The following is a 26,114-nucleotide window of genomic DNA, read 5'->3' as shown; positions in this document are numbered from 1 at the left end:
CGATGGGACCGGGGAAATGCATCTGAGTGGACTTGACAAGGGGTGTTTATTTCTCAGTTTACGCAGAAAAAAAAAAGAGAACGCGGTGTGGAATTCTTGAGGCGGTAACTCCGCCAATACTCACTCACAGGGCCATGGAGGGAAGGGGGCACATCTCAGATCAGATCCGGCATGGATCCATGGATCTGAGCCGGCCGGGCTCCACGGTTCAAGGACACCACGAACCGGCCGGGGATACATACAGGTACGGAGTAAATATGTACGGAGTGTCTGTTGATCACTCAGATGGCTGGTAACTTTACTTTGTCTGTTCTCGGTCGTGGAGATATATAAACTCTCACGACGTCCTCCCCTTCTGTTGTGTTCGTGTGTCTTCCTCAGCCCTCACCACCAGTTTCACCCCCCAGGCCACCCAACCAGCCCCGGCATTCGCCTCGAGAGGATTCCAGGACGAACTTCACATACCCTTAATACTTACTTCATAACTCCCATCAACAACAACAACCGAACCCAACCCTCTCACCAACCGCCAAAATGAAGTTCACCCTCCTCTCCACCGCCGTCGCCCTCTTGACCAGCACCGCCGTCGCCCTTCCCGCCGGCTCCTCCTCCTCCTCCTCCTCTGGAAGTCTCAATGAGCGCTCCTACGTCAACGCCTCCTCCACCGCCACCACCTGCCCCTACAGCAGGCGCTCGCCCGCCTACTGCGCCGGCACCGCGCAAAACCGGACGCTGTCGGCAACCTACATCTGCGGCGACTCGCGCCTGGGGCCCGTCGTGCTGCCCCAGTTCTTTTTGCCGTTGGATCCCATCCTCGACATCTACGACCGCTTCGGCGGACTTTGCCCGGGCGCCTTTCTGGAGAAGTGGTTCAACCAGACGGGCAGCGGGTGGTGGGACTACCCGCCCCAAAACGGCTTCAGTGTGGATGACGAGGGCAACATCATCGCGGCCAACTTGACGCTGCAGACGGGCACGTTTGTGGACCGGTTCGGCAGCGAGTATGGAAGTTTCCTGGCGCCGGCGGCGGCGCCGTATCTGCAGAGGAGTTTGCCGCCTAGTAATTTGAATGGGGATGCCAAGTGAGCTTTTTTTTTTTATCTCTCCTTGTTTTGTTACCCCTCTCCTCAAGGGGAAGTGGAATGGGGAAAGGAAAAGGAAAAAAAAAGGAAGAAAAGACTAACAGGAGATATCATGATAGGTTCCCATGGAACTACCACGTTTACAGCGTCATCAAGCCCTTTGCTGTCCTTGCTGGACCCATCGCCCCGTGGTTCGGCCAGCCTGGTCAGGGCGTTCAGTACCAGACTTATGAGAACGTCGCGACGCTCATTGCTGATGGGTATCTGAAGGCTGAGGATCCCCAGAGGCTGGTTCCTAGAAACTACTAAAGTGGGTTGGTGAAGATGGTGGAAAAGGGGGATTTGATTCGTGAATGAGAATGTCTTTTGGTTGACATGCTTAACGTTATGTAATGGATAATGTCTGGTAGTTATATACCCAGGGGGTAAAATGAAAAGGGGGATTCTAAATAATTATGAGCTATTTTGGAATGTTTTCTTCGCTGTACATCGTGACGGTGACGGCCTAAAGACTGATCGATCAGTGAGTGAAGGCCTCGGAGAGATAGGACAGAGACGAGACGAACCACTCGATATATACCAACCTCTCGGCACAGGAACCATCGCACAGGCAAAGATAACGATGAGCACACAATGACACAGCGACAGAGATAACTCAAACAGCTGTCTGTAGCAATATCTCCATGCCTTAACGAGACTAGAGATTGTACTTGTTCCAGAACACCCCGCAATTCCTACACCAACTTTAACATCCACCTTATAACCATAAAAGTACGACGTTGTTAAAACGGTGTCATTATTATCTCTTTGTCATCATCCGTGTATATCATCAAATCATAAACACTCTCATGAACAAGTAAATGTAACAAGCGACCGGATAGGGGCAGACACCATGCTCCTCTGCACCGACCCAAGAGAAAACCACAATCATACGTCCCTTGAACTCCATGTCGCCTGATTCCCACACTCATCCCACATCCATATATGGTGCTGGCCCAAACCATGAAATCATACAACAATAACTCCCCCAAACACAGAACTCCAGCCGAACCAATTTCGATACATCAGCAAACAAGCAAATTCGAAAACCACTGGGAGAATATCACTAGCCAAACCTAGCAATCTTCTTCCACCAGCTACTCCTCGGCGTAGTACCCTGATCTCCAGGCCCGCCACCGCCACTCTTCCTGTTCTCCCTCCCATCACTGCCGGAGCCGGATCCAGTCCGGTCCCCCCCACGGTCTCCTCTGTCTCCCCTGTCTCCCCTCTCCGCGCGGGGATCACGGTCGTCGTAATCGGCCGCCCGTTCCCCGCGCTTCCGCTCCCGAGGCCGAGGAAGCTGTTCCCGGTCGTCGCGAGCGCTGTAATACTCGCGTTGGTCTCGATCGCGCTGACTGCGTTCGGCACGGTCTCGGGGGTCGCGATCTCTGTGGTCTCGCTGCTGCTGTCGAGCATGGTCACGCTCACGCTCACGTACAGCGCGATCAGGTCGTTCTTCATCGCCTCTTCTCCTTCTCGTCCGTCTCCTCTCATCATCATGCGCACTGATGTACGCCGCATCTCCCCTTTCACGGTCTCGCTCGCGCTCGGCTTCCTCAGCGGCCGCTTGAGCCGCGTGGTACTTTTGCTCCCTGCGCGCTCTTCGTTCTCTTCTTGCATGCCGAGCAGCCTCTTCCTCATCTAGCTCATGACGCATAACAGCAGGAGGAGGTGGCGGTGGTGGCGCACCACCATTGGCATGTCCGTTGGCATGGTCGTTGACAAAGGCACCCAAAGGCCCGGGCGGCGATGGGGGAGCAGGAGCTTCAGCATGGTCCTTGACCCACGACGTGGTTCCCGAGCGTGGCCATCCATCATGCTGTCCTTGCCCCTGCTTCCAAGCCTTGGATTGCTGTCTTGAGGTTGGATAGACGTATTCATCTGGCAGCGCATCTCTCGGTGGTTCGGGTCTGGCCGTGCTCTTTTCTCTCGGCCTCCGCTCCCTCCTGGCCCTGTCCATCTCATCGGCAGCAGCTTCAGCAGCAAGCTGAGCGGCCTTGGCAGCACGGCGGGCCTCTTTTCTCCTTCGCCGTTCCTCGTCATCTTCGCGGTCGCGGTCGTGCTCACGGTCAGACTCAGGAGGCATACGCCGGGTGGCTCGTCGCCGCTCATCTTGTTGTCTACCGCCATTGACGTCACGATGTCCGGCTTCGGCCTCGGCAGCAGCTCGTTCGGCCCGTATCCTCCTCCGCTCGGCGCGCTCCGCTTCTCTTTGGTCTTCAGCTCGGCGTTCTTCCTCTTCTCTGGCACGGCGATCGTCTTCCTCTCTTGCTTTGCGGGCTCTTCGTTCGGCACGACGGGCTTCCTTCTCTTCTAGCCTCCGAGCCTCTTCCTCTTCCTCCTGTTTTCTGCGACGTTCGCGACGGGCTTCGTCCTTTTGGCGACGAGCCTCTTCAGCGGAATGTATGGCGGCGCCTCTCTCGGCTGCCTCTTTCTCTGCGCGGCGTGCGCGACGGGCGGCTCTGCGGGCTTCGCGCTCGGCGTCGGTCTCGGGGACGAATGCGGCTGCGGGGTGCCGGCCACCTTCATCATCTGTAGTCTGGTATGTAGGAACTGTTCGGCTTCGACGAGGAGGTTCGGGGCGGGGCGGCGGTTCTTGCTGTTGCTTCGAGCCAAAGACGCCAAACAGGCTGAAGCCCGACTTCTTGTTGGCGTTGCTGGTGCTAACGCGGCGAACTGGGGGGCGAGCGGGGGGTGCAGCTTCGGGCATCTCGAACATGACGTGGTCATCCTCGGACATGTATTGCTGTTGTTGCGACTTGTAATTAGTAACTGACTGATTCGATTGCGACGCGGCGAATGTTGGGCTGTCGCATACCTTTGCCCTGCGGCGTTCTGACTTGGTCGGGCTGAAATCAGGATCATTAGCACCGGACACAGGCGTGTCATCGTTCAAGTCTGCATTGTCGCACAAACATGTGTTAGCGACATCGTTGTCTTGCAACAAAAGGCAACACAAAAACTTACTCGGCTTGTTGCGTGTAGGCGCAGCAGGAGCACCTCGCCCAAAGCCATGGGAAAGAATTCCATTCGCAAGGCCAAGGCCAACCCCGAGACCGCGGGCACCGACACCCAAGACCTTTGCCGCCTTTGATGAGATATCTTCTGGCGGAGGGGAAGCAGCAGCAGGAGGAACAGGAGGATTGACGATGGCATTGGTGCTATCCGAGTATCTGCGTGCGATGGGCTTGCCGTTGGGACCAAGTCGCTTCTCGCGCTGGGACATGGATCGCGACAGTGGAGGGGTACTGGTGAAGACGCTAGCGAAGCGCGCTTGCATCGGAGCTGGCGCTGCTACGGCCGCCGCCGCATCCTTCTCTCTGAACCGTGGTGGCTTCTCGGGCGTCTCGATGTGCGCCGTCCTTTTCTTTGCGCTTGCCTCTCGTTCGATCTTGGGCCTCGAAGATGGCTTCTTCCCTTCCATACCCCAAGCTGTACCTTGGCGGTTGATCTTGGGCCTTTCCTTTCGAGGCGATCTTGACTCTGCCATTTCGTCGTCAATTGGCGCATCGGGCGCGACAGGTGGGGGCGAGGGCGGTGCAGGCGGCAAGTCGAACTCGACACCTTCAGGTGAGATCCTTTTGGATCGTCTCTTTGCTCTCCGTTCGGCTGCAGAATCGACAAGTTCAGGTTCTCGGTGGTTTTCGGGGTCGTTGTCATGATGGTCACCATGCATGTCGCGACTGGGTCGGTGATCGTCGTCGTCGTCGTCGTCGTCGTCGATCGGAAATCCGCCGGGGAAACCCCCAGGTGGTGCGCCCGACGGCGCAACAACAGGCGGCGGTGGAGGCGGAGGTGGAGGGACCGATAGATAATAGTCGTTATCGTCGTCGCGCAAATAGCCTCTGTCTTTATCTCTGCTCCTTCTTGATGACTTTCGTCGTTCCTCTCTCTGCGCTGGCGGAGACACGGCAACTGCGACAACGGGTGAGATGGCAGGTGACGGTGGCGAGCGCACCAAATATGGCGCGGGCGGGGGAGGGGGATAGCCAGAGTGCTGTGGTGGTGGTGTCGATGGTGCGGCTGGCGGCGGGCCACCATCGGTATCAGCAGGTGTCGCGGCCCCGGCGTCAAGTGACTCGAAGACGCGCAGGCGATCGGCAATCTTGCTCTTGCTCTTGCTCCCCGCAGCCTTCTTGGACTTGGTGGGCTTGGCGGGGTAGGCCACTGGCTCAGCGGTTGGTTCAGGCGACGGTGAGACGGCCTTGGGGGTTGCATCCCATAGCTCAGGAGGAACGCCTCCAATCACACCACCAGCAGCCATGGCTGCCTCGTTATCTTCGGCCGACGGCTCAGGTTCCGGAGCACCAGGCTGCACATTGTGGTCTTCCCACCCTCCGCCTCCTCCAAACCCAAAGATGCCCCTCTTGGCAGCTCCCCAAAGGCTGAACCCGCCAGGCGCGTGGTTGTTGGTATCAGGTTTATCCTCCTTAGGTTGGCTGTCCACACTCTTGTCCCGTTTCGATGAGTCTCCGAGCAACTCGTCCACCTGCTCGGGAGTGAGCTGCATGTCATCGAGTGGATCAGCCTTGGATTTGCCCTTGGCTCTGCTCGACTTCTTTGTCTGCTTGGCTTCGGCCTCCTCCTCCGCTTGACGAATGGCCCTCTCTGTTGCTTCCTTGAGAGCAGCTGCTTCGGGGTCTTCGCCGTTGCTTTGACCTTGGCCTTCATCTGCATCTTGCCATTCGTCTCCGGGCTGGTCTGCAGCCTCTGGCGAAGCCTCCTCCGCAGCCTTCTTCGCAGCCTCTCGAGCAGCCTTCTCGTCTCGTCGCCGGTTGACATCCTTGGTAAGGACGTCGAGCCTCCGTCCGTCCATGAGAGTAAATCGACGAGGCGTTTTTGCCTTCTTGTTTGTAAGGGTCTCAAGTTCGGCCTCATCCTTCGCGAGTAGTGCTTCTTCCTCCGCAATCCTCGCTTCCTCCTCTGCGATCCTCGCTTCTTCCGCAAGCCTGGCCTCCTCATCTTTCCGCGCCTGTTCTTCAGCAGCAAGACGGGCTTCTTCTTCAGCCTGCCGTTGCCTCTCCTCTTCCTCCTCTCGTTGCTTGCGTTCCTCTTCCTCTTGCTTGAGGCGTTTCCTCTCTCTGTGTTGCTTGATGATCTGCTGAAGCCTCTGTTGGTCCTTTGTTGTAAACCTCCTCGGCGAGTTGGCCTTCTTGAACCTGAGTGCCTGAAATTCAGCCTCCTCCTCTTCAAGTTCTGCTACTTCTCTGGCAATTCTCTCTTCCTCCTCCTTCCGAGCCTGTTCTTCAGCAGCAAGGCGAGCCTCTTCTTCGGCAATACGGGCTGCTTCTTCTTCTGCTCGTTGCCGCTCATCTTCCTCTTCTTGCCGCTTGCGCGCAATCTCCTCGAATTTGCTAGCAAGGATGTCGAGCCGGCGCTGCTCTCTCATCGTGAATCTTCGAGGCGTTTTCTCCTTCTTGAGCCTCAGTGTTTCAAGCTCCGCTGCTTCTTCATCGAGCTTGGCCTTCTCTTTTGCAAGTTTCTTTTCCTCATCCTGGCGTGCTTGCTCCTCGGCAGCAATGCGAGCCTCTTCTTCGGCGATCCGAGCTTGCTCTTCGGCCTCCCGTTGTCGACACGCCTCCTCTTCTTGGAGTCGACGCTCTTCTTCTTCCCGTTGTCTCTGCTCTTCTTCCTCCTGCAGTCTTCGCTCCTCTTCCTCGCGGGCTGCTTGCTCTTCGGCTTCACGCTGAGCTTGCTCCTCCAACTCCCTCTCCCTTTCAGCCTTACGCCTCAAGGCCTCATCCAACTCCTTTGCTTCTCTAGCATTACGTTTCAATTCTTCCTCCAGCTCCTTGGCCTCCTTGAGTCTGCGCCTCGCTTCCTCTTTCTCGGCCTTCTTCTTTTCCTTCTCTAGCTTCTTCAGCTCTTTCTCGCTGAGTTTGGGCTCCTTGTCCTTCGACTTCTTATCCTTGGACTTTTTCTTGTCCTCTTTCTCGGCCTTGACAACCGGCTGAGGTTCGTCATCGTCATCAGCCCAAATGTCGAGCTCTGGTTCGTCTAGTGGAGGTGTTGGTGCCGGTGGTGGTGGCGGAGGTGGTGCTGGCTCGTCATGAAGCGACGACTCCTTATTGGATGATTTGCTGCTGCTCTTGGCGAAGCCGCCCCATCCCCAGAAACTGCTGCCATAGCTGTTGCTTTCTGGTTTGCTGTCATCCTGGTTGTATTTGTCGTCCCTGCTTCCCTCCACAAAGCCCGGCTGGATGGGGTCCGGTACATGGTCCACCACAACCTCCACCGGTGCGTTGTCGGTGCCGGCATTAGCCTTCTTCTTGCGCTTGCTGGACATGGTAGCGCCCCAGACGTCGTCTAAAGTAGGCTCCTCGATGCTGTAAGGCTTTTGTGAACTGTCCTTGGACCGCTTTCTGTGTTTATGGTGGTCGTCATGGTCACTGTCGGTTTCCCAGGATTCGAAGAAGCCACCGGGACGGTGAGAAGGGCTTGGCGGTGATTGCCGAGCTGAGTCAGCTAGTGGATCTCCCGATTTGTTTAGCCCCATGAGGACATCTACGGCGTTTTTGCCCTTCTTCTTATCCTTGTTCGAGTAATTAGCCCATGCGTCTGAGATGGCGCTTTTCTTCTTCTGGTCCTGATAGTCGTCGTCCCAGACATCAGGCGGATCAGGTGCAGGTGAAGCTAGCGGCTTGCTGTCCTCATCCAACTCGCCTCTCCTCTTCTTTTTGTCCTTCTTTGGGTCACTAGACAAGCTCCAAATGCTGTCTTTGGCTTTCTTCCGTTTCGAGTCGGGCTCGGGTTCTGGCTCCGGCTTTCGACTTGACCTGGACTCAGTTTTAGACTTGACTTCTATTTCAGTGCCCTTCTTCTTCTTTTTCTTGTCTTTGTCTCTCTTAGAGTAGCCCCATTCGTCATGTGATGGTCTGTCTTCGCGATCCGACGCAGCAGTGTCTTCAGGTTGTGCTTCCAGCTCGGGTTCCGCATCAAACTCGGGCTCTGGCTCCTCCAGCTCGGAGATGACCTCCTCCACTGGTTCAGAGACATATGGCTCCGGGGATGGTACACGTTCGGTATACCCCTTCTTATCCCTCTTGCTCTTCTTCGACGATGAAGCACTGTACAAGTCGTATTCATCCTCCTTGTCGTACTTTGATGATTTGGATCTCTGGGAAAGTTCAGGAGGCGGCGGTGGCGGCGGTGGTACGGTCTCACTGGTCTTTCCCTTCTTCTTTCTCTTGTCCTTTTTTGAGATGGGATAATCCCAATGGTCGTCTTCCACCTTTGTCTCTGGTTCCGGTTGCAGCTCTGGCTCCGGCTCTGGTACTGGTTGGACCGGCTCCGGCTCTTCAAGAGGTGGATGCATGGGAGATGTATGCCTACTCTTCTTCTTATCCGTCTTGTGAAGAAAAGAGGAAAACCAGCCGCCGGGGTGCTCACCATCCTCATCTGATTCAGGAAACTGGGGCGGACCAGAAACTGGCTCTGGCTCCGGCTCCGGCTCCGGCTCCGGCTCAGCTACCGGTTCAAGTTCGACTGGTGGTGGCGGTGGTGGCTCAGGCTCCGTCTGTCCCCTTCTCCCCTTCTTGTTCTTCTTGATCGGGACATCATCCCACGGAAAAGTCTCAACTGGTTCTACCGGAGGAGGTGGCGGCGGCGGTGGCGGCGGTACAGCTTCTTCTGAAAGTTCTGATCTTTTACTCTTCTTCTTGTCCTTCTTGGCTGTGGTTTGGTAATGGTTCCAGAAGTCGTCCTCCTCCACTGTATTATCGGTCTTGAACTTGGACTCTTCTATAGGTTCCACTTCCGGGTCTGGCTCCCTGGGAGGTTCGTCAGCAATATCATACTTACCTTTCTTCTTTTTGCCCTTCACAGGGCTCGGTGGACCTGGGGGCTCGTCCCACCAAGCCTTTTTCGTTGGCGGCTTGTAGGGCAAGATTGGCTCCAGCTTTTCATCATCTATTGGCTCAATCTCCGGTTCGGGTTCAGCAATGGGAGACGATCGTTCGGCCGGTAACAGTTCCGGATCGGCCTTCCGTGTCCTAATCATAGGCTCTTCAGCGGCGCCGATCCTCGTCTTTTTCTTCTTGGCGCCGAAGACTTCCCACGGATCTGGATTCGCCTTTTTGAGGGTGGGTGCAAATGCGTCGAGTCTCGAAGATTGTCCCAACCGGGTCGAGCTTTTCTCATTCTTCTTCACAGCAGGGAAGGTTTCGAAGAAATCATCCTCAGGCTCGAGGTCAGTGGTTTTTGTTAGCTCCGGCTTTGGCTCTGTTTTCGGTTCCACTACTGGCTCTTGCCATGCATCTGGTTCCACATCCCATGCGCTAGTGTTGTTCTTTGACTTTTTGCTCTTCTTCGTGGAAACCACGAAGCCGTCATCGTGATCATCTTTGCGCTCATCCTTCTTTACCCCCTTGGCATACATGCTGTCGACCCGGTACTTGTCATCGTCGCTGTCTTGTTTTTTCTCGTTTGCCGAGTACTTCCCATTCATGCCGGTTTGCTTGTCGTCCAGGTCGCCCTTTGTGTCCGACTTTGGCTCAGTCACAGCAGGCTCCTCTCTTGTCTCCTCAGCGGCATCAAAAGAGCCTGGGAAGGTTTTGGTGTTCTTGGACTTGGCCCACGGGTCGTTTTCGAGCTTGTCTTCATGCTTCACCTGCGTCTTTGGCTGTTCCTTGTGGCTGCCCGCTCCCCATTTGAGACCGCCGCCCCAAAGAGCGCTCCACGGAAATCCCGAAGGTTTGCTATCTGAAGATGTTCGCTCCCCGGAAGATTTGTTCTCTTCAATCCTGCTGTTACCCGAAGACCGGTTGTCGATTGACGCGTTGTCTGTAAAGACGCGATTGGCGTTTATTGAGGTTGCAGTGTCGAGTTTGACCTCGTCAAGGTCATTGGATTTGTCCGAGTTGCCATGGCTCTTCGCCTTGTCATCCAATGACCGCGGGGTAGGCTTATCTTGGGTGACAGAACCAATAGCATCACCTCGCTTTCCTTTTTGCCTTATCTTGCTGGTTGCTTGATTCCAGTCATCGTCGAGTGGCGATTTATTTGCATTTTCTGCTTCCTTTTCTTCGTCGTCCTTCTTTTGGCCCTCATCATCGACGGCTTCTTTCTTGGCCTTCTCGTCCTTTTTGTCACCGTCGCCTTTGTCTCCTCCATTGCCTGACTTGCCTGGACCTCCTCCAGCACCATTGCTGGCATCCCCGCCGTTGGACTTGCCGTCATAACCACCATCGTCGCCTTCCTTCTGTGAACCTTCACCACCATCGTTATTTGTTTGCTTTGGTTGCTGTGCACCGCCACCACCGCCGCCGCCGGTCTTCTTTTTCTGTTTACTCTTCTTTGCAACTTGTCGAAATTCGTCATCTTGGTCGGGGTCAAGCCAAGGCCATGGACTCGAGTCGGGATATGAATCACCGTCTTTCCCACGCCGCTTCGGATCGGATCGAGGTATTGTCGCAACCGGTCGAGGTATACTGCTGGAAACAGGTCTAGGGAGGCTGCTCCGGGAGGGCTGTGACTTTTGCGCCCGCTGAGCGGTTGCTGTCGGGTCGCGGGGAGTATAAGAAGACCATCTCGAGTCCTCTTCTTGTGGCGCATGCAATGCTGATGGGAGGCGGGATCGTCTTGACATTCCGTCGAGCGTGGTGACTGGATAGGAACGTGAGGGAGACGTTGCAGCTCGCTGTGACGCGCCCTGTTAGCATATATAACCCAGAGTTCGGACGATCTAATGACCAGACGATCTGGTGACTTTCCAGATTGAGCGGGCTGACATGGATCAAGCATGCAACGATGAGGTGCCAGTGGATTTTTGGAGCACCCCAGGCCCCCATTTCCCGCTTGCCACTATGGAAGCACGCCAGTGTTTTAAGAGGCGATCCCCTGGGGCAGTTCCACAAAGGTAAAGACGAGAACAACCAGGGTTGGGACGAAAGTTGAAGATATACAAAACTCACAGTTCTTGGACCGCGCAATTCTACCCAGCGTTGCGCAACTATGTTCAATCTTGACTTTACCACATCACTCCTCACAGTCTCTTCCACGTTTTCTTCATTCCACTCATACCACCATGTTGGCCCTGCCGGACAAGGCCCCGTATTCGACCCATATGTGTCGCATATTGCCCAGCTTTCGCGGAATGTCCAAACTTGAGCGGCGGCCATATCGGCACTCGGGTCTACTGATCTGGATCGTCGCAAAAATTACCAGTTCATGAGGCGTTTGGGTGGATGCGCTGAGGCCAGTGTCGAGTAGAGAAGGTATATAGTGACGGTGGGAGTTGTCAGGTGAGGTTCGAGGAAGGCGCGTAACGAAAGAGGCTGCGGTCCGGAGAGAAAGTCACTATCGGCTCGGTTTCCAAGTAGCTCAAAGAAACAAACCACTAGTCAAACCGAAGCTGGTATAGTATTCTGAGAGAGGGACATCTGTTCTTGGAATTCCGGTCTTCTCCTTCAGTCTCTGTACCCAGAACTTGTCCTTTGAGTTGCACAAACTTTTTCTTTTTTGGAGGAATGAGATTCGTCGCCTGGCTGTAATTGGCGTTGGGAATTGAGCCAATGGTCTGCTCGGATCGTGAAGAGAAGACGGGTTGAACGAGGGAAGATGCGTCTTTCAGGTTGTGCTGTGCGACCATACCGCAGTTAATCTTATTCTCGGATTGCCTCCTACGCTGGCGCAGCTGGGAGTCAAGGGAGGCAAAGAAGCCGTGCTGAACAGCTTGATGGTTGAGGGGCAATGGCCAAACAGAGGCCAACCGTCGGTCGGGCAAGACAAGACCGTCAAGTAGTCATGCAGGACAACAAGTACACTGAGGTACTGCTTGCTTCTGTGCAGGTGTTTATGATAGCGTGGGCATCGACCTTGGTTCTCTTCTGTGTCGTTCCCCAGCTTCTGAACACACCGTTGAAGTGGCAAGAGCAGACCACTCTTTTTGGCTTCGCAGTGACAATCTGCGATTCCCAGCCAGCTCCAATTGATCCTTTCTCCCCGCCTCAGCTATGGTGAGGGGATGGCAGGTCGACAAGCGCGGCCGAGTCACCGAAGTTGGCAGCAAGGTGGGCCATCAGAGGCTCTGTCCGGCACTACCTCTATCAGTTTGGAGGTGCGGTTTACCCCGGTTGACACCTTCATGGCACCAACACTTTCCTGTTTCACCAGGTGGGAATGGTGTGCCGGGCTGTTTGTTGAATGGCTGGGGGAAAGCATTATTGGCTGCTGTATCTGGAGGGGTGCTTTTGGTTCCAGTCCAGTTGAAGGGCGGGATGATCCAGTTGACCCAGGCTGCAGCTTGTCCATTTTCTCATTTTGTTGCCGAGCTTTCCCCTCCAGATTTTGATATGTATTTTACCTTGTTGACCAAGAAAAGATGGGGTTTTGGTCTCCCCCGCTCAGGCCACCAAAATGTTCCGCATCGACACGCAGCCAGGCAGACCAATCGCCCACAGAATCGGACCCTACCTGCATCTCGCTCGATTGTTGGACGCTACCCGCTTGATGCGTCTCACGCTACCTGCTGACCTGATGGCGCACACCATTGCCATGCTGAGCGTTGACGAGTCAAGTTGAATAGCCAATGGGTTTTGGTCTAGGTGAGAAATTGGCTTCAAGGAGGTGGAAAACAAAGTGGAAGGTATCGCAATATCAACGACCCCTCCCTTCCCTTGTCCTTCCTCAATCGCTGTGCGCCTATCGTCTGTTTGTTGTTGGCTGGACTTCCATAGCCGCTAACTTGTAGGGCCAGTTTTAGTTCTGGTGGGTCTGTTTATCATCCGAGAACTGCGAGACAAGCCATGTGTGCTAGAGTAGGATGGCGTCATGATCCCAGAACAGACGATAAAGAGGAGCTTTGCAAACACCTTGAAATGACGGTTCCTGGGCCTTTCCTCAACGGCAAAGGTGCAATTGGAGTTACCAATGTGTATCGAAATTGACCTTTGCAGTTTGCAGTTTGCAGCACGCATCATGCGAGCCATGCGGCAGTGACAGCGCCTACCCGTACCCAACTACATACTGCACATGGCCGAGCAGCGACAACGAGTGGTGTTTGCGAGGGACAAGAGAGGGCCTGTTTCTTGACGGCTGGTGAATGGCTGCTTTGACGGGTAGCGCAGGGAGCTATTCCTGACCTGGTAGCCATTGGGCCCGCGAGGACGTTGGGCTGCATCAGGACGCTGCGCGACATCTTGCGGCGGGCTCCATTTTGATATTGGCCCTGTGGCCGTGGAGTGGAGGGACGATGGAGGAGTCGTTCGTCCTGTTGTTTGCTCGGATGAACTTCTGGCATGTACCCGACAAACCCTCTTCGGCGCAATTCAACTGAAGCCGTCAACAACAAGTCTGCGTCGTGAATGGTGGATACCTTGCGAGACGGAGACGGATCGAGGAACTTTTGGGTTCATGGGATGCGGGGGAGATACTTCCATGTCCCTTGCTGCTGCCTCCGCCTTGAGGTTGTCGATACCTCCAGCGGTCCACTGCATGAAGAAGACCTGGAGCTTCAGTGGGCTCGGCGGGATTGGATCGTTGGGGGTTCACCGCCCCAACTTTCCCGTCCTTGTTCTGGAATCGAGCGTCAGATGAACGCTTCTTTGGCTGGCAGTTGGTCGAGCAACCCGAAGAGGCGAAGAGTTATGTCTGGGAAGTCGCAAATTTTGGACCAAAGTCATAGGTAGATTAGGGATTCCGAAAGGCTGATGGAGTCGCTTGTGATCAATACAAAGAACTGCCTGGACATCCAAGACAGGGGCACCAGACGACTTATTGGCCGACACCCAAGACCTGACATAAGATAGTGTACTAACGCATTAAGCAGCCCCTGACCATATCAAAGTGATAGTTTATTCACAGTACATAAACTTCTATAGCCATGCCTCGGCCGCTTGAACCACAGGGCACAGCGTACATCACCGATCATGCGATGATGGCGCAGCAACAACAGCTGACTGTTCCGTACCAAAATAGCAAATCAAGACACGATCTGTCAGACCTTCCAGCTACCGGTTGGGGAGTGTATAGGCGCTGTATACTACATACTCTCGTCGCTTGTCCTGCCCCTGCTACATCTCATACGATCGGACGTCAAGGTAAAGCGTCCACTTCAGCCGCTAAAATTGGGTCGCGATGGCTGTGAGCCGTGCTTATGCTCCGGAGTTCAGACTAGCTGCCAAGATTAAAACAGAGCATATCGGTCTTTTTTTCTACTGTCATCTGGGTTTCCTGCTATTATGTGCTTACGATCCTCCATAAAACAACATCTCAACTCTCGGAGACAGTATCAGACTTGCGGTCATCAGTTCGTGATATACGCTTGTCGGCATTGCAGATCAGGAATCGCCCACACCACTCGTACCTGTCTGTAACTTACCCAAGGCACCCTCCGGCTAACCACTCCACCCACTCAACCCAGCTCAACCGCCTGATATCAACCCTTTGTCTATGAGACGGACATCCTTCATTCAAATTGACACAAACCGGAAGCTTTCATCAACCTATCGGCAGCCATCGGGCCTTGGCAACGACGTCCGGCCCCGTTCACCTCCTCCCGTCGGGTCTCCGCATCGGTCTCTCCGAGTCCCGTACGGACTTGGCACTCTCATATCACCACAACAACAACAACAACAACAACAACAACAACAACAACAACAACAACAACAACAACAACAACAACAACAACAACAACAACAACAACAACAACAACAACAACAACAACAACAACAACAACAACAACAACAACAACAACAACAACAACAACAACAACACACCTACCGCCGCACCTCATCGCCACCGACCGACTCCCAACTCAAACATGTCCCATTCCCACCCTTTGAAAATAATAACCCGCATCCCCCTCCCCCCACCGACTCCCCCCTCCGCCCTCCTCTCCGCCCTCCACGCCTACGTCCCCCTCATCACCGCCAACCCCTACCTAAAATCCTACATCTCCCTTCCCCTTCCTCTCCCGACCTCCTCTTCAAGTTCCTCACCCTCTTCCCCTTCCTCCTCTAACTCTCCCCACCCCCTCCCTCCATCCCTCACCGACGACCCATCCTTCTTCCACCCTCCGGGACCAGACGGCTTTAACCCTCAATCGTTCCTCATCACCGACTCCGTTCCCCTTCTTCCCCTCCCGGACTGGCTAGGCGGCGGCTCCTTACTAGGAAGCAAAGAAGTTTCCGTGCCTTGTACCTTTCAGAGCTTTGGCTACGGAGTTCGGTGTAAGGCAGTAGCGCCGGCGGCAGGGGCGGGGGCGGTGGTGGTGAGGAGCAGTTATGAGGTTCGGCATCGCTATCGGGCCAAGGGGCGGCCACAGGAACAGGAACAGGAACAGAAAGGAAATGGAGGAAACGAAGAAGGGCAAGGACAAGGACAAGGACAGCAGGAAGGCGAACAAGGACTGGGATTGGGACTAGGACAAGGACTAAGAGCTGGCCTACGAAAAGGTGGTAGCGATGATGTTGGTGTTGTGAACAAATCCAAACATGCAACAGCAGACGACAATAACAACAACAAAAAACTAATCAACAAAGTCACCGGCACCTCCATCGACAACTACGAGTACGAACTGGTCGAGATCGCCACCATTGAGTGTCCAGCCATCGTGCGCCCTTTTGTCAAAGCAAAGTTCGAAAAGGGCCACCACGAGGTTTTGCAAACGGTGGTGGACCAGGTCGTAGCCAAGTGGATGCAAGAGTTGAGGTCGTCCAAGGGGTCTGGCGCAGCGTCGGGAGCGGGAAGGGGGAGGACTTTGTTACAGGAGATACAACAGACTTGAAATATGTATGTACATGGAGAAATGGGTGGGGTTGAGGAGGGATGACGAGAGATATGGTAATGGTGATGGTGATGTGATATTAATGTTGCGGTTGCGTGGGGCGGCTTATCGATCAATCCGGATGATGAGATTACGAGGCGGCTCACTGCATAGCCATCAGAATAAGACTTGTAGGGAAGAACGTAGCTGTCACGGGTTCAATAGCTGTATTATATGCTGACTTGCGGGGGATTTGATGATATCAACTGTGATCAGCTTATTCAACAACTCTGTATAAGTAACATGGAGTACATCGTCATACATGTAACATTTATTTGTCCTCATCAGACAATATTTCTATGTTCGCTCAACGTCCGCGCATGCAAGCGCTGTGTAAACGGGTCTTCGAGCCAAAAATAATTCCAGTCAAATACAAAAGAAGAAGAATTGCAATGCTGGGGGATAAGTGTATCCAAACAGAGAAGTAAATGTATAAGACAACAATAACCATAACCGCGCACCACCGTATAATCTCATCTGATCCAAACAGTGACCGATAATCATCTGTAAAACAATAAATAAATAGAGTATACCACCCAACGCCCTCCCTTTCCCCGAAGGGTTGTTCGCCTGAAATGTCATGACACTATGCCTAACGGCCGCCGTAGTCACTCGCATATCCCAACTCCCCGTACCCTTCTTGCATGCTTCCGGGCCCGAACCCTGTCCCTGGACCGCTAACGTAGCCTCCCTCCTCGACATCATCGTAGTCGCTAGCTTCGTAATTACTTCCCAGATCCTCTTCTAAGCCGGCTCCATCACCCATAGCCGCAGGCCCAGCGGGCAGGAGGGCCAGAGCAGGATACTGTGCCAACAGCGCCTGTGGGAGTACAAAGGGGTCCATCTGGAACTCGCCATTGGGGTCCATACCAGGCGACATCATCATGCCGCCCTGCTGTTGCATCATGCCTTGGGCTGCATTCTGCATTGCCTCAGCATACTGCCGTTGCCGTTCACGGTTCTCCGCTTCCAGAAGAGGTCTGATACAGATTCTTCCCGCCTCCGACCGGAAATGGCGACCCAGAGCATCCGCCCGCGCAAATCTTCGGCCGCAGCCCCATTGTTGACCAGCAACAGGAAGTTCACCCTTACATATGAACTTCTTTTCGCCCGAATGTAAACCTTCGTGACGCTTGCGATCGTGCTGGCGCGCGAAAGCCTTATCGCAGACGGTACATTTGAAGGGCCTCTCGTCGGTGTGTGTGCGCAAGTGGGAGCGCAGGTTATATGCCCTGGTAAAGCGCTTTGGACATACTTTGCATTGGAAAGTAGCGGGGTGCTTCTGAGCCCTTCTCGGGCCACCTCCATTTTCCCCAGAACCATTATAATTGGGGTCGGCAAGCCGAAGTGCTATCACGTTGTTGGGTACTGACGACGTAGACTGGCGTCTCCTGCTATTAATAGAGCCGGCTCCTGAACGGTCCATGGGCGAAAGTGAACGTGCGCTTGACGGTCTGAGGTCCGCAGCCGAGCTCGGCGAAAGACTTCCCGAAGGAGAAGGAGATCGGTAACCGCTATTGTTGAAAGGGTCCGTGACCGCTCGTGGTCGCATCCGCCCTCGAGCTAGCACCAAATTGTTAGCTAATGTCCCATTTTCCATCGCATTATCTCGAGGCTACATACCTCTGTTGGGTAGGGCTAGTGAATTATTGTCCAGGTTAGTGGGCTGATCCAGCCCGCTCTTAGCGGGCGCTGGAGCGAAATCGATGTTGATTGCCGGAGGAGCTGGCATGCTCTGCTGGGCCTGCATACCAGATGGGTCATCCAGTGACAGTTGCGGGAAAGCCTCCTGTTGCGGCTGCATGTAGGTCGCTGGCGGACCAAAACTGTTTGCTGGTGTGTGTAGCATAAAATGGTTGGGTTGGTTCGGATCGATCTCGTCCGGTGATTGCTGGGGATGGATCCGAGGGGAGACCGCCGGACTATGCGACGGACTCCTGCCGATATGGTCGTCCGACAGACTGAAGTTGCTGATCCCGTTCAACTGACTGTACAGGGCATCGGCCTGCGGCCCTTGAAGAGGCGAGTGGTTGTTCTCGATCGGGTCAAAGCTGTCCAATCCCCCAAGGTTGGGCGAATGGGCTACCGAAGAGACATCACTAAGCTCCGAGGCTGAGCGTCGATGGCCCTGAAACTGAGGCATATGGCTCCAGTCCTGCCCTGGAAGAAGAGCAGCCTCTGGGCCCAGAGATGCATTGCGCGAATGCCTTCCTGTTGTCATGGGGAAACGGCCCTGGGCAAATGCCGGCGAGTTTATCTCTGGACTGAGCAGATGAGGCGGCTCCGGGCTGTGAGAGCCTTGAGCCATCATGTTTGGATCCACATTGTTGATAGGCTGGTTATCGGTTATGAACAGCGATCCGTTGAACTGGCCCGCGGTCGTGGTCGTGGGGAAAAGGCCGTAGTCGGCGTCACCAAAGTTGGATGCCATGAGATTCGGAGAATAGGCGGGTTGCGACAAGCCACCAAACGAGTTGTCCTGACTTTCTAATTGGTTTGTATAACCTTGGTTGAAATCCAACCCAGGCTGTGAGAAGGGCGAATGTTGCTGGAACGGGTTCGGGCCGCCGTAGGAAAATTCAGGTTGAAAATGCTGCGAGGCAGAGGGATCGATAAGGCCAAGTCCCAAACCGTTGTTGACGCCATCGTTCGAATTAGGAAAGGGAGTTGGAGACGGCGAGTGGTTTCTTATGTGAGACTGTTGCTGTTGATCGTGGACCTGTCCTCCGCCGGTGGACGCGGCCGACAGCGATCGGCCACGGGCGTCGGTGTACTGTTGGTCCATAGGAATCGCGTGGTAGTCGGCAAGCGGACGGAATTGAGAGTGCGTGGTGTTTCTGTCTTTAGAAGCGCTGCGAGTTGCGAGGCAGTTTCCCTCGAGTCAGCCTTCCGGGACACAGTGGCAGTGCGTGCGTGCGTTTAGGTGCGTGGGTGCGTTGGGGCTGTGCTTACATGCTTGCGACAGCCAGTGATGGGACTGACACCGGCAAACCGAACCCGACTGATAGCTTGGTGACCGGTGCGGGACCGGACGAGCAGGACCAAATGATGGAACCCGGGTCCTATGTATGGGTTCAAGTGCTGGGCTGTGGAAGGTTCAAATTGAAAGCTGTACTCGATGGTTGTGCAGTGTTGGGACTTGGTTGATTTGATTGAGACAGGGCACGTCTCGGTGATCGGGATGACGAAAAGAGTAGAGGTGGATAGATACAGTAGATTGCCGTGTTAAGCGCCTGTGTGCCTAGCTAGCTAGGACTGAGGATGGGAAGTTTGAGTGGTTGTGTGGAAGATTGGACTGCCCGGCTGACTGGAGTGGATTGGACCCTTTGACCCGACGACGAAAGGGGATCACAAGTTAATTGCATTTGGACTTTGGAGGGCGAACAGATGGTATGTATATGATCTCCATGAATGGTGGAGTGAATGGATGCCCGGGGATGCGATGGAGATTAAGTTTGTATGAATGTCGTCGTTGGTCCGTCCTCTGCTTCGTTTGCCCCGACGACGACACCGTGACGGAGACCTTCTCGGGAAGAGTCGAGATTGAAGGGGAGATCGGGAATCGAAGGCTTTCTCGGCTTCCACTTCAGGCACGAAGCCACCCACAGGGCAATCGCGGGGTCGTACGGTCAGGGCAGGGCATGGCAGGGACAGACGGGCAGTTGGGGTGATCCATTCATTGGGGTTCAGACGCTGTCAGTTCTGTGAATGGTTGGGTTCGCTCATAAGGCTGCTGCTGCTGAGTAGACCCACTTCGCTTTCGGTGGGGCTACCGTTCGGGGTTGGCATCTTAAAGAGGTAGAGGACTCATAAAAGTCAATTCATTGATGCCCAGATTTGTGAGAGATCCTCATTCCCGTCTTCTCTTTGCAACACTGGATGCCACCAAATAAATGCTGGATGGAATCCCTGAGTAAGCGACGGGAACAATGTCAACTTCCCTTGATCTTCCTGGGCACGCAGACCTGTTTCTGAACTTCTTCTGCCGGTTCGCATCCCGTCCACTCACTCACAGGCATAGAGCCTGGAAGGTGTCAACCGCACTGTCCATGGAGGGGCCTGTCCTGGCATGTCTGGCAAGCCTGGGTCTCGCTGCCATCGTTCTGAACGTGAAATTGCAACACCACCCTTTCTTACCTCTAGTGAAGAGATATCTTCTCGTCAGCGAACCACTCATGTGTCGAGATTGGTGCCATCCATTTCCAAGACCAGTTTGCCACTGCACCTTGTGAGAACCAGATACGTATCAATCCAGGGGCAAAATAGAGTGTTGTGGTATTTGTTCGGGCTGGTGCCGCGGACAGATACCTCTTACCTTGGACAAGCAAGCAACAGGCTGGCTATCGTGATTGTGACATGCCGTTGCCAGGGTACATGACAAAACAGCTCTCTGAAACACGCCGTCAGGACGTGCTGCGGGTCAGAATGCAGTATCCATCGAGGCATATCACATCCATCGCGGTGCTCAGCCTCAGTCTTCGGTTCCTGGAAGTGTTCCTATTCTGGTTCATCTGTTCCTGTTGGTACCTTGCAGTCGCATCCCCGTCATCCTGTCGGTTCTATCCTCTGGTGGGTCCGGTCCTCGGTGCTATCAGTTTATGGTGAGATCTCCGGCAAAATCTGTTACCCAAAGTTCACCACGCTAACAAATTGCACTTCAGTGGCTTGTACACAGCCACAGCCCTGTAATTTCGTTCGACCAACATTTCGTCTTCGAGCCATTATTTGACTCTGATATATCGCTGCATAATACCATTGTTTCATCATTCTCCGCTTGCTTTCGAGGATGCCTACACTAGACGTGTGTAAATATAGACACTCTAATGGACGTCTTGAGCTATCATCCTGGGTATACGTCGGAAGGTCCAGAACTCGCCTTCACGATATATTCGGTTGATCATGGCTGAGCACATAATTTTATCATTGATCGAATTCAAGTGAGCACGATCGAATACCTTGGTCTTCCATGCGTTGGGTAGAAGTTGCAATGTGAACTTGCACCGATTAGTTACCCGGGGAACGAATCTAAAAAGCTTAACATTTCAGGTTTGTTATTGCTAGATATAATTGATCCTGAGAGATCAACGACCTTCGGAGTGAAGATCCGAAACAAGTACACACTTTGAAACAGTGAACTGCTGCACAGAGAGAAGGTCCCAGTATCTTTTTACCAAAACGCCAGAAACAGCAAAGAGAGTGGGGGGTATCTAGTGTAACACGCATAATACAACTTGGTCCAAAAACGCCTGGCTTCATGAACCCAAACCACAACCATCTGTCAAGACCTTCCGCCCAAGATCAACCGATGACCTCCGGCCTTTCAAATCCCGTCGGCTTCAACGCCGGATTGACCGGTCTCCTCCCGCCCTCGCCCTCCTTATAGTCGCTCACAAACGGATTCGGATCCTCCTTCTGGTCCAAATTGCTCAGCGTATGGTTAACGCCCCTATGCACTGCCTCGTCCGCGCGGATATAATGAATCAAGTCCTTCATCGTCCGCTTTCCCTCCGGCATGCGCCAATACCTCACCGCCATCTCCGGGATCTCAAACTTTTCATCCCTCCACTTTGGCAAGTGACCTTCCTCAATCTCCCTGATGCACCGCGTATAGGTATGTACGGCCTCCTCCTCGAGATAACCGACAAACCGGTGGGTGATTTTGGGGGAGATCAGGTAGCTGAGAAACATGGCATTGAAGAAGACGCCCTGCGCTCCCAAGATGAGCGTCTTCATGAGGAGGCCGGGTTCGCACATCTTCATGAAGGTGAGGAGGTGCATACGCTCGTTGTAGGACTCTTCAAGTAAAGTCTCGATCCAGCCGTTGTCTCGCTTGAGACGGCGGAGGGAGTGCAGGTGGCGGAGCATGCCGGCTACCATGCCGGGAACGCCGGCGATGGATTCGAGGAAGATGAAGCGGACGAGCTATATGGATTTGCGACATTTGGTTAGCATGTGTTGCCATTCCGTCATCGTAGGGCTCCATGAAACATACCCATTGGGCTTCGGTCAGAGGTTTATCCGCACTGGTGGCGGTTGTCGGGTGGTGTTTATCAACTTGCTGCTCTGGACGTATGCCCGTAGCTATATCCGTAGCCCATCTGTTTAATATTAGAACACTTTGATTCTACGTATGTTTCCGCGTCCGCAAGATACTTGAGGAGCAATATGGGAACACTCCTTGGGATTTACCTACCGACAGATTCGTACGAGTTTCCATGCGAGCCAATCGCCCACAGTCTCGGGTTTCCGGTGCTCGGGAACAACCGAGGTCATCTCTTCCTCTGTCCATCCATGGTGAGGCCACGCGGGTGGTGTCTGCCGAATATAGGCGGTCTCTTTGGCCGGGAAGAAATCCTTCAGTCGAGTAACGCTTGTTGTCGAGAAGCTGCGAGGTGATGGGGAAGAGAGGCTTGTCTGTGTTGGATGCAAGGAAGTGACCACTCGAAGGCCCCCAAACAGGAGAGGCCGGGTGTGACAGGTTGATATCAGGGCACGGCTGAATTGGGCCGCTTGTCCTGGAGCGTGGAGTATGTTTACTTTGGGGGTGTTCATCGAGAGTTTAGAGAGTGATGTGAAGTTGTAATGGAACTCGCTTGAGGTTTGTGATGATGGTCCATATGTGTCGGACAGCACTAGACACAGGACGTTTATATCGTCCTTTCCTACCCCCAGTTGCAACTCCTTTCAGGGAAAATTTGGAATACGAGAGCTGACTGAAAACACCGAGTTTGTCCGTCCCTGGTCTCAAAGGAGCAATAGAGTTCCGACACTGCCCAACCAATCTCCATTTTTTTTAGCATCAAGACAATCCAGGAACAAGCAAATAGCGGGCGCTAGCGAAAGGAACCCGGAAAGCTCCAGATCTTCAACCAGGACAAAATCTCATTTTGAATCCTCAAAGTGGCAACCGGGCATCTATTGTGGTGGTCAGCTGGATGTCGTTGTTTGGCGGTGTCGGGACCTCCCGGGTGACAAGCCATAGGGCGCAGTTCCACTTCCGCAACATTCTCGGGATTAGCCTTGTACATATCCAGAAGAACAGCGAGCCCCTGAGCAAGTAGACTAAGACTGAGGGATTGTGACTCAACACAAAGACAGCCACAGGAGATTTCGAGATCATTGATAGTTGTTTGGTTGGTTGACAGGGCACTTGGTCAAGTTATGTGTTGGAGATTTTGCTGACAGTAATAGCGAGCGGAGGGAAACGGAACACCAGTCGCACTTGTTCTCATAGGACACTCAGCATGACTGAGCAATGGCTTAGTTGCTTCCGAACCTGCAAATATACAAACAAATCTCTTGGGCCATAAGTTGCGAATGGCTTCATGTTAAACTTCTAACTTTGTTGTGACGTCAGTGGTAGTTATCGGTAGAGTGTAGGATCGAAGGAACAATTGTAAGTGTCCAAATATTATGCCGTGTCGGAAGCGGGGCAGAAGTGGTGTACGAAATATTGACGACGCAGAGCATTTTCGGGTGACTCCTGGTCCAGAAAATTTGGTGAAAGAGCAGAGCTTTAGCATCCGCCTAGTTGTTTATGAATCCTTCTCTTCACATGCGTTGACGGACTTCTCCAGATCGCCATCCTTCTAGGCTGCACCTAGCACATGCTACTTGACCGAGGCCGTACATATATGGTGCATGCATCGTGCATATACAAGATGTCCGAAAAGATAAGAGAAAGAAGAGAAAAGAAAAAGGGAAATAAGGACGGGCATGTTGGTGAACTGATGGTTTTTGTCAGGACTCGGCACCGACCCCTGACCGACGGGCCTGTGCGACACAGCACTTACCCCGCATAAGGCCTTCTGGAGGGAAGGCATTGATATATATGCCAAAGATGGGAAGGAAGAGGTTATTCAGAAGGGAAGGAAGCAAGACGTACGAGGAAGTCAGGTACTTGGTAAAATCTAAACGGGAGGAATAGTTGGGGACGATTCCTGTATATTTAAGAGTAGCCGCTCCAGGCGTCTGGAGGTTCTGGTTTTCCTCCTCATCTTCATCATCTTCTCAATAAAATCCAATTGGTCACAAAGCCTTTTCCTTGATAGTTTTGGCATAGTATTAAAATCCTAGACGGAGAAGAACCTTGAAGAACCTGTGAAACGCTGTTGCTGTTTCACTGTTGGTCTTCGAACCCCGCTAACAATTATTTTGCCCACTGCGAACGGAACCACACTCAAGGTGCCTGACCCCTGCTCGCTTTTTCAACTTCTCAAGACTGCGATCGGCTTCTCTTTTGCAGTTTGTACACAACCAACCACAGCACGCAAACTTTTCCTCGTCGCGCCAGACACCGTTGTCGCAAAGACCCGTTCGGTTTTCTAGATCGTCACTACCAAATCGCAAACATGTCTGGAAAGAAGTGGGGTAAGTCTTCCTCGCTCTCCTTGCCTTTTCCCTCTTTGCGCAAAACGAACCCCGCGAACAGTGTATGTCGGCGAAAGTGGGCGGCCCCGATCGCCGTGACAAGGCTGCCTGATGCCTGCGCCGGCTTGCGATAGTCGCTGTCAACATCGCCATATGCCTCGAGGCTTCCATATTTGAGGCGAATTGGACTTCAGCGACGCAGCCTATATATACAAATCAACCAGAACCAACTCTTGCCTCGACTTTCCTGTTGCGCCACCACAACCTGTCTGAAACCCAGACTAACTAACCCCTCATCACCACAGACGAGGAAGAGGAGGAGTCTTCCGCCCCCAACTCGCCCGTCCTTGCCCCCGGCCGCCGCCGCTTCGACGATGAGGAGGGAAACGAGAGCGACGTTCTCGACTCGTGGGATGCCGCCGAGGACTCCGAGGTAGAGCGCGAGAAGGCGAAGAAGGCCGCCGAGGCCAAGGCCAAGGCTGAGGCCGAAGCCGCCGCCAACAAGAAGTCCAAGGCGCAGCGCATCGCCGAGCGTCAGGCCGAGCGCGCCCGCCAGCTGGCCGAGGATTCGGACGCGGAGGAGGAGACCGAGGCCGAGCGCCGCGAGCGCCTCCGTCGCGAGCAGAAGGAGTCCGATCTCAAGCACGCTGAGGACCTGTTTGCCGGCATCGGCATCAGCAACGACCGCAAGGTCGTCAGCAAGGGCACCATTGTCCAGATCGACCCCAAGGACCCCAACAACACCATCGACATCTCGACCTTGGCCTTGTTCAACCCTACCACCAAGACCCAGTTTGAGACCCTCCGCACCACTCTTGGCCCCATGATCGGCAAGCTCTCGCCCAAGCCGCACTACACTCTCTTCCTCCAGGAGTTCTCCAAGCAGCTCGCCAAGGACCTCAAGAGCGACGAGATCAAGAAGATTGCTAGCACCTTGACTGCTCTCAGCAACGAGAAGCTCAAGGAGGAGAAGGCTGCCGAAAAGGGTGGCAAGAAGAGCAAGGCTGCCAAGACCAAGACCTCACTCGCTGGTGTTGGTCGTGGTGGTGCCATTGCTGAGGCCCACGACACTTATGATGATGATGCTTTCGGAGAGTAAGTCGGCTTGAGGTGGAGTAAGAAAAGATACGCGTGGGGAACGATTGCTAACGTTTGGCTCTAGTGATGACTTCATGTGAAAGATTTCTACCGTCAAGTCACGATCGTCCGCTTCGTGAGGAAGAGAGGCCTCGAGTCCCTCTTCCCATTACAGGGATGTAGAATCATCCCCTTCACCTGGTATAATTCTCATCCCTACCCGGGAAGCTTTCAGACCGAAGCAAAAAGTAGCGGTTGCGTGTGTTTTAATGGCGTATAAAAGAAAGCGTAGACTACCATGACACCCGCGCAACGGTCACGGCACGTCCGCCGTCCGGACGTAAGGTTCAGTGGCATGATGTCTTGGATGGATGCATGAGGGACCAGAGTCGTCACCAGTGCCAGACTGGACGAAAAAAGGAGGATGGCCTCTTGGGGCACTGATCGAGTCGCGACTTGGGGGTGACGGGAAAAGGCAGCTGATACCATATAGCATGGGGGCAAGTAGATTTAGAGTGCATTCAATAATGAAGGCGAGCATTACGTTTCAAAAGTCTAGTTTGCATGTTATCCTGGTGTGAGGTTCTCTTCTCGATGCCATGGCTAGAAACACAACCAACACTCTATTTCAGTCACCACCTCAGAACCTTGTCAGAACCTTACACCAGTGATTAGCTGATATTTCCCAACCATGAACACCATGTGAACTTTTCAGACAATGTTGCTGTACCCTAATCAAAACACTTGAAACTCCGATCGCGATGTTGATCTGCCCTGAGCAA

At 53.8% G+C, this 26,114-nt stretch overlaps 5 protein-coding genes across 5 annotated transcripts; 2 read left to right on the top strand and 3 right to left on the bottom strand.

Annotated features, from left to right (window-relative positions):
* Nucleotides 1-534: 534 nt before the first annotated feature.
* On the top strand, nucleotides 535-1,547 carry NEUTE1DRAFT_120733 (uncharacterized protein; the record flags this gene model as incomplete). Its single annotated transcript, XM_009850808.1, has 2 exons — nucleotides 535-1,082; nucleotides 1,202-1,547. The coding sequence occupies 2 exons, from the start codon at nucleotides 535-537 to the stop codon at nucleotides 1,389-1,391; spliced, it is 738 nt and encodes a 245-aa protein (XP_009849110.1).
* Nucleotides 1,548-1,866: 319 nt separating this feature from the next.
* Nucleotides 1,867-10,889, bottom strand: NEUTE1DRAFT_144944 (uncharacterized protein; the record flags this gene model as incomplete). Its single annotated transcript, XM_009850807.1, has 3 exons — nucleotides 1,867-3,867; nucleotides 3,940-4,019; nucleotides 4,089-10,889. The coding sequence occupies 3 exons, from the start codon at nucleotides 10,705-10,707 to the stop codon at nucleotides 2,188-2,190; spliced, it is 8,379 nt and encodes a 2,792-aa protein (XP_009849109.1).
* A 4,084-nt stretch (nucleotides 10,890-14,973) lies between these two features.
* NEUTE1DRAFT_128338 (uncharacterized protein) lies at nucleotides 14,974-19,054 on the bottom strand (the record flags this gene model as incomplete). Its single annotated transcript, XM_009850806.1, has 3 exons — nucleotides 14,974-17,448; nucleotides 17,509-18,737; nucleotides 18,838-19,054. 2 exons carry the CDS (start codon nucleotides 18,668-18,670, stop codon nucleotides 16,478-16,480), a joined length of 2,133 nt encoding a protein of 710 aa, XP_009849108.1.
* Nucleotides 19,055-21,183: 2,129 nt separating this feature from the next.
* NEUTE1DRAFT_128337 (mitochondrial Alternative oxidase) lies at nucleotides 21,184-22,437 on the bottom strand (the record flags this gene model as incomplete). Its single annotated transcript, XM_009850805.1, has 3 exons — nucleotides 21,184-21,807; nucleotides 21,878-21,983; nucleotides 22,079-22,437. The coding sequence occupies 3 exons, from the start codon at nucleotides 22,435-22,437 to the stop codon at nucleotides 21,184-21,186; spliced, it is 1,089 nt and encodes a 362-aa protein (XP_009849107.1).
* Nucleotides 22,438-24,149: 1,712 nt separating this feature from the next.
* Nucleotides 24,150-25,887, top strand: NEUTE1DRAFT_59526 (uncharacterized protein; the record flags this gene model as incomplete). The annotated part of the gene is made up of 3 exons (XM_009850804.1): nucleotides 24,150-24,255; nucleotides 24,561-25,350; nucleotides 25,418-25,887. The coding sequence occupies 3 exons, from the start codon at nucleotides 24,237-24,239 to the stop codon at nucleotides 25,431-25,433; spliced, it is 825 nt and encodes a 274-aa protein (XP_009849106.1).
* Nucleotides 25,888-26,114: the final 227 nt, after the last annotated feature.

Source organism: Neurospora tetrasperma, assembly GCF_000213175.1.
Source record: "Neurospora tetrasperma FGSC 2508 unplaced genomic scaffold NEUTE1scaffold_2, whole genome shotgun sequence".
In the NCBI taxonomy this organism is placed as follows: Eukaryota; Fungi; Ascomycota; class Sordariomycetes; order Sordariales; family Sordariaceae; genus Neurospora; species Neurospora tetrasperma.
This window is presented reverse-complemented; position numbering and strand designations above follow the sequence as displayed.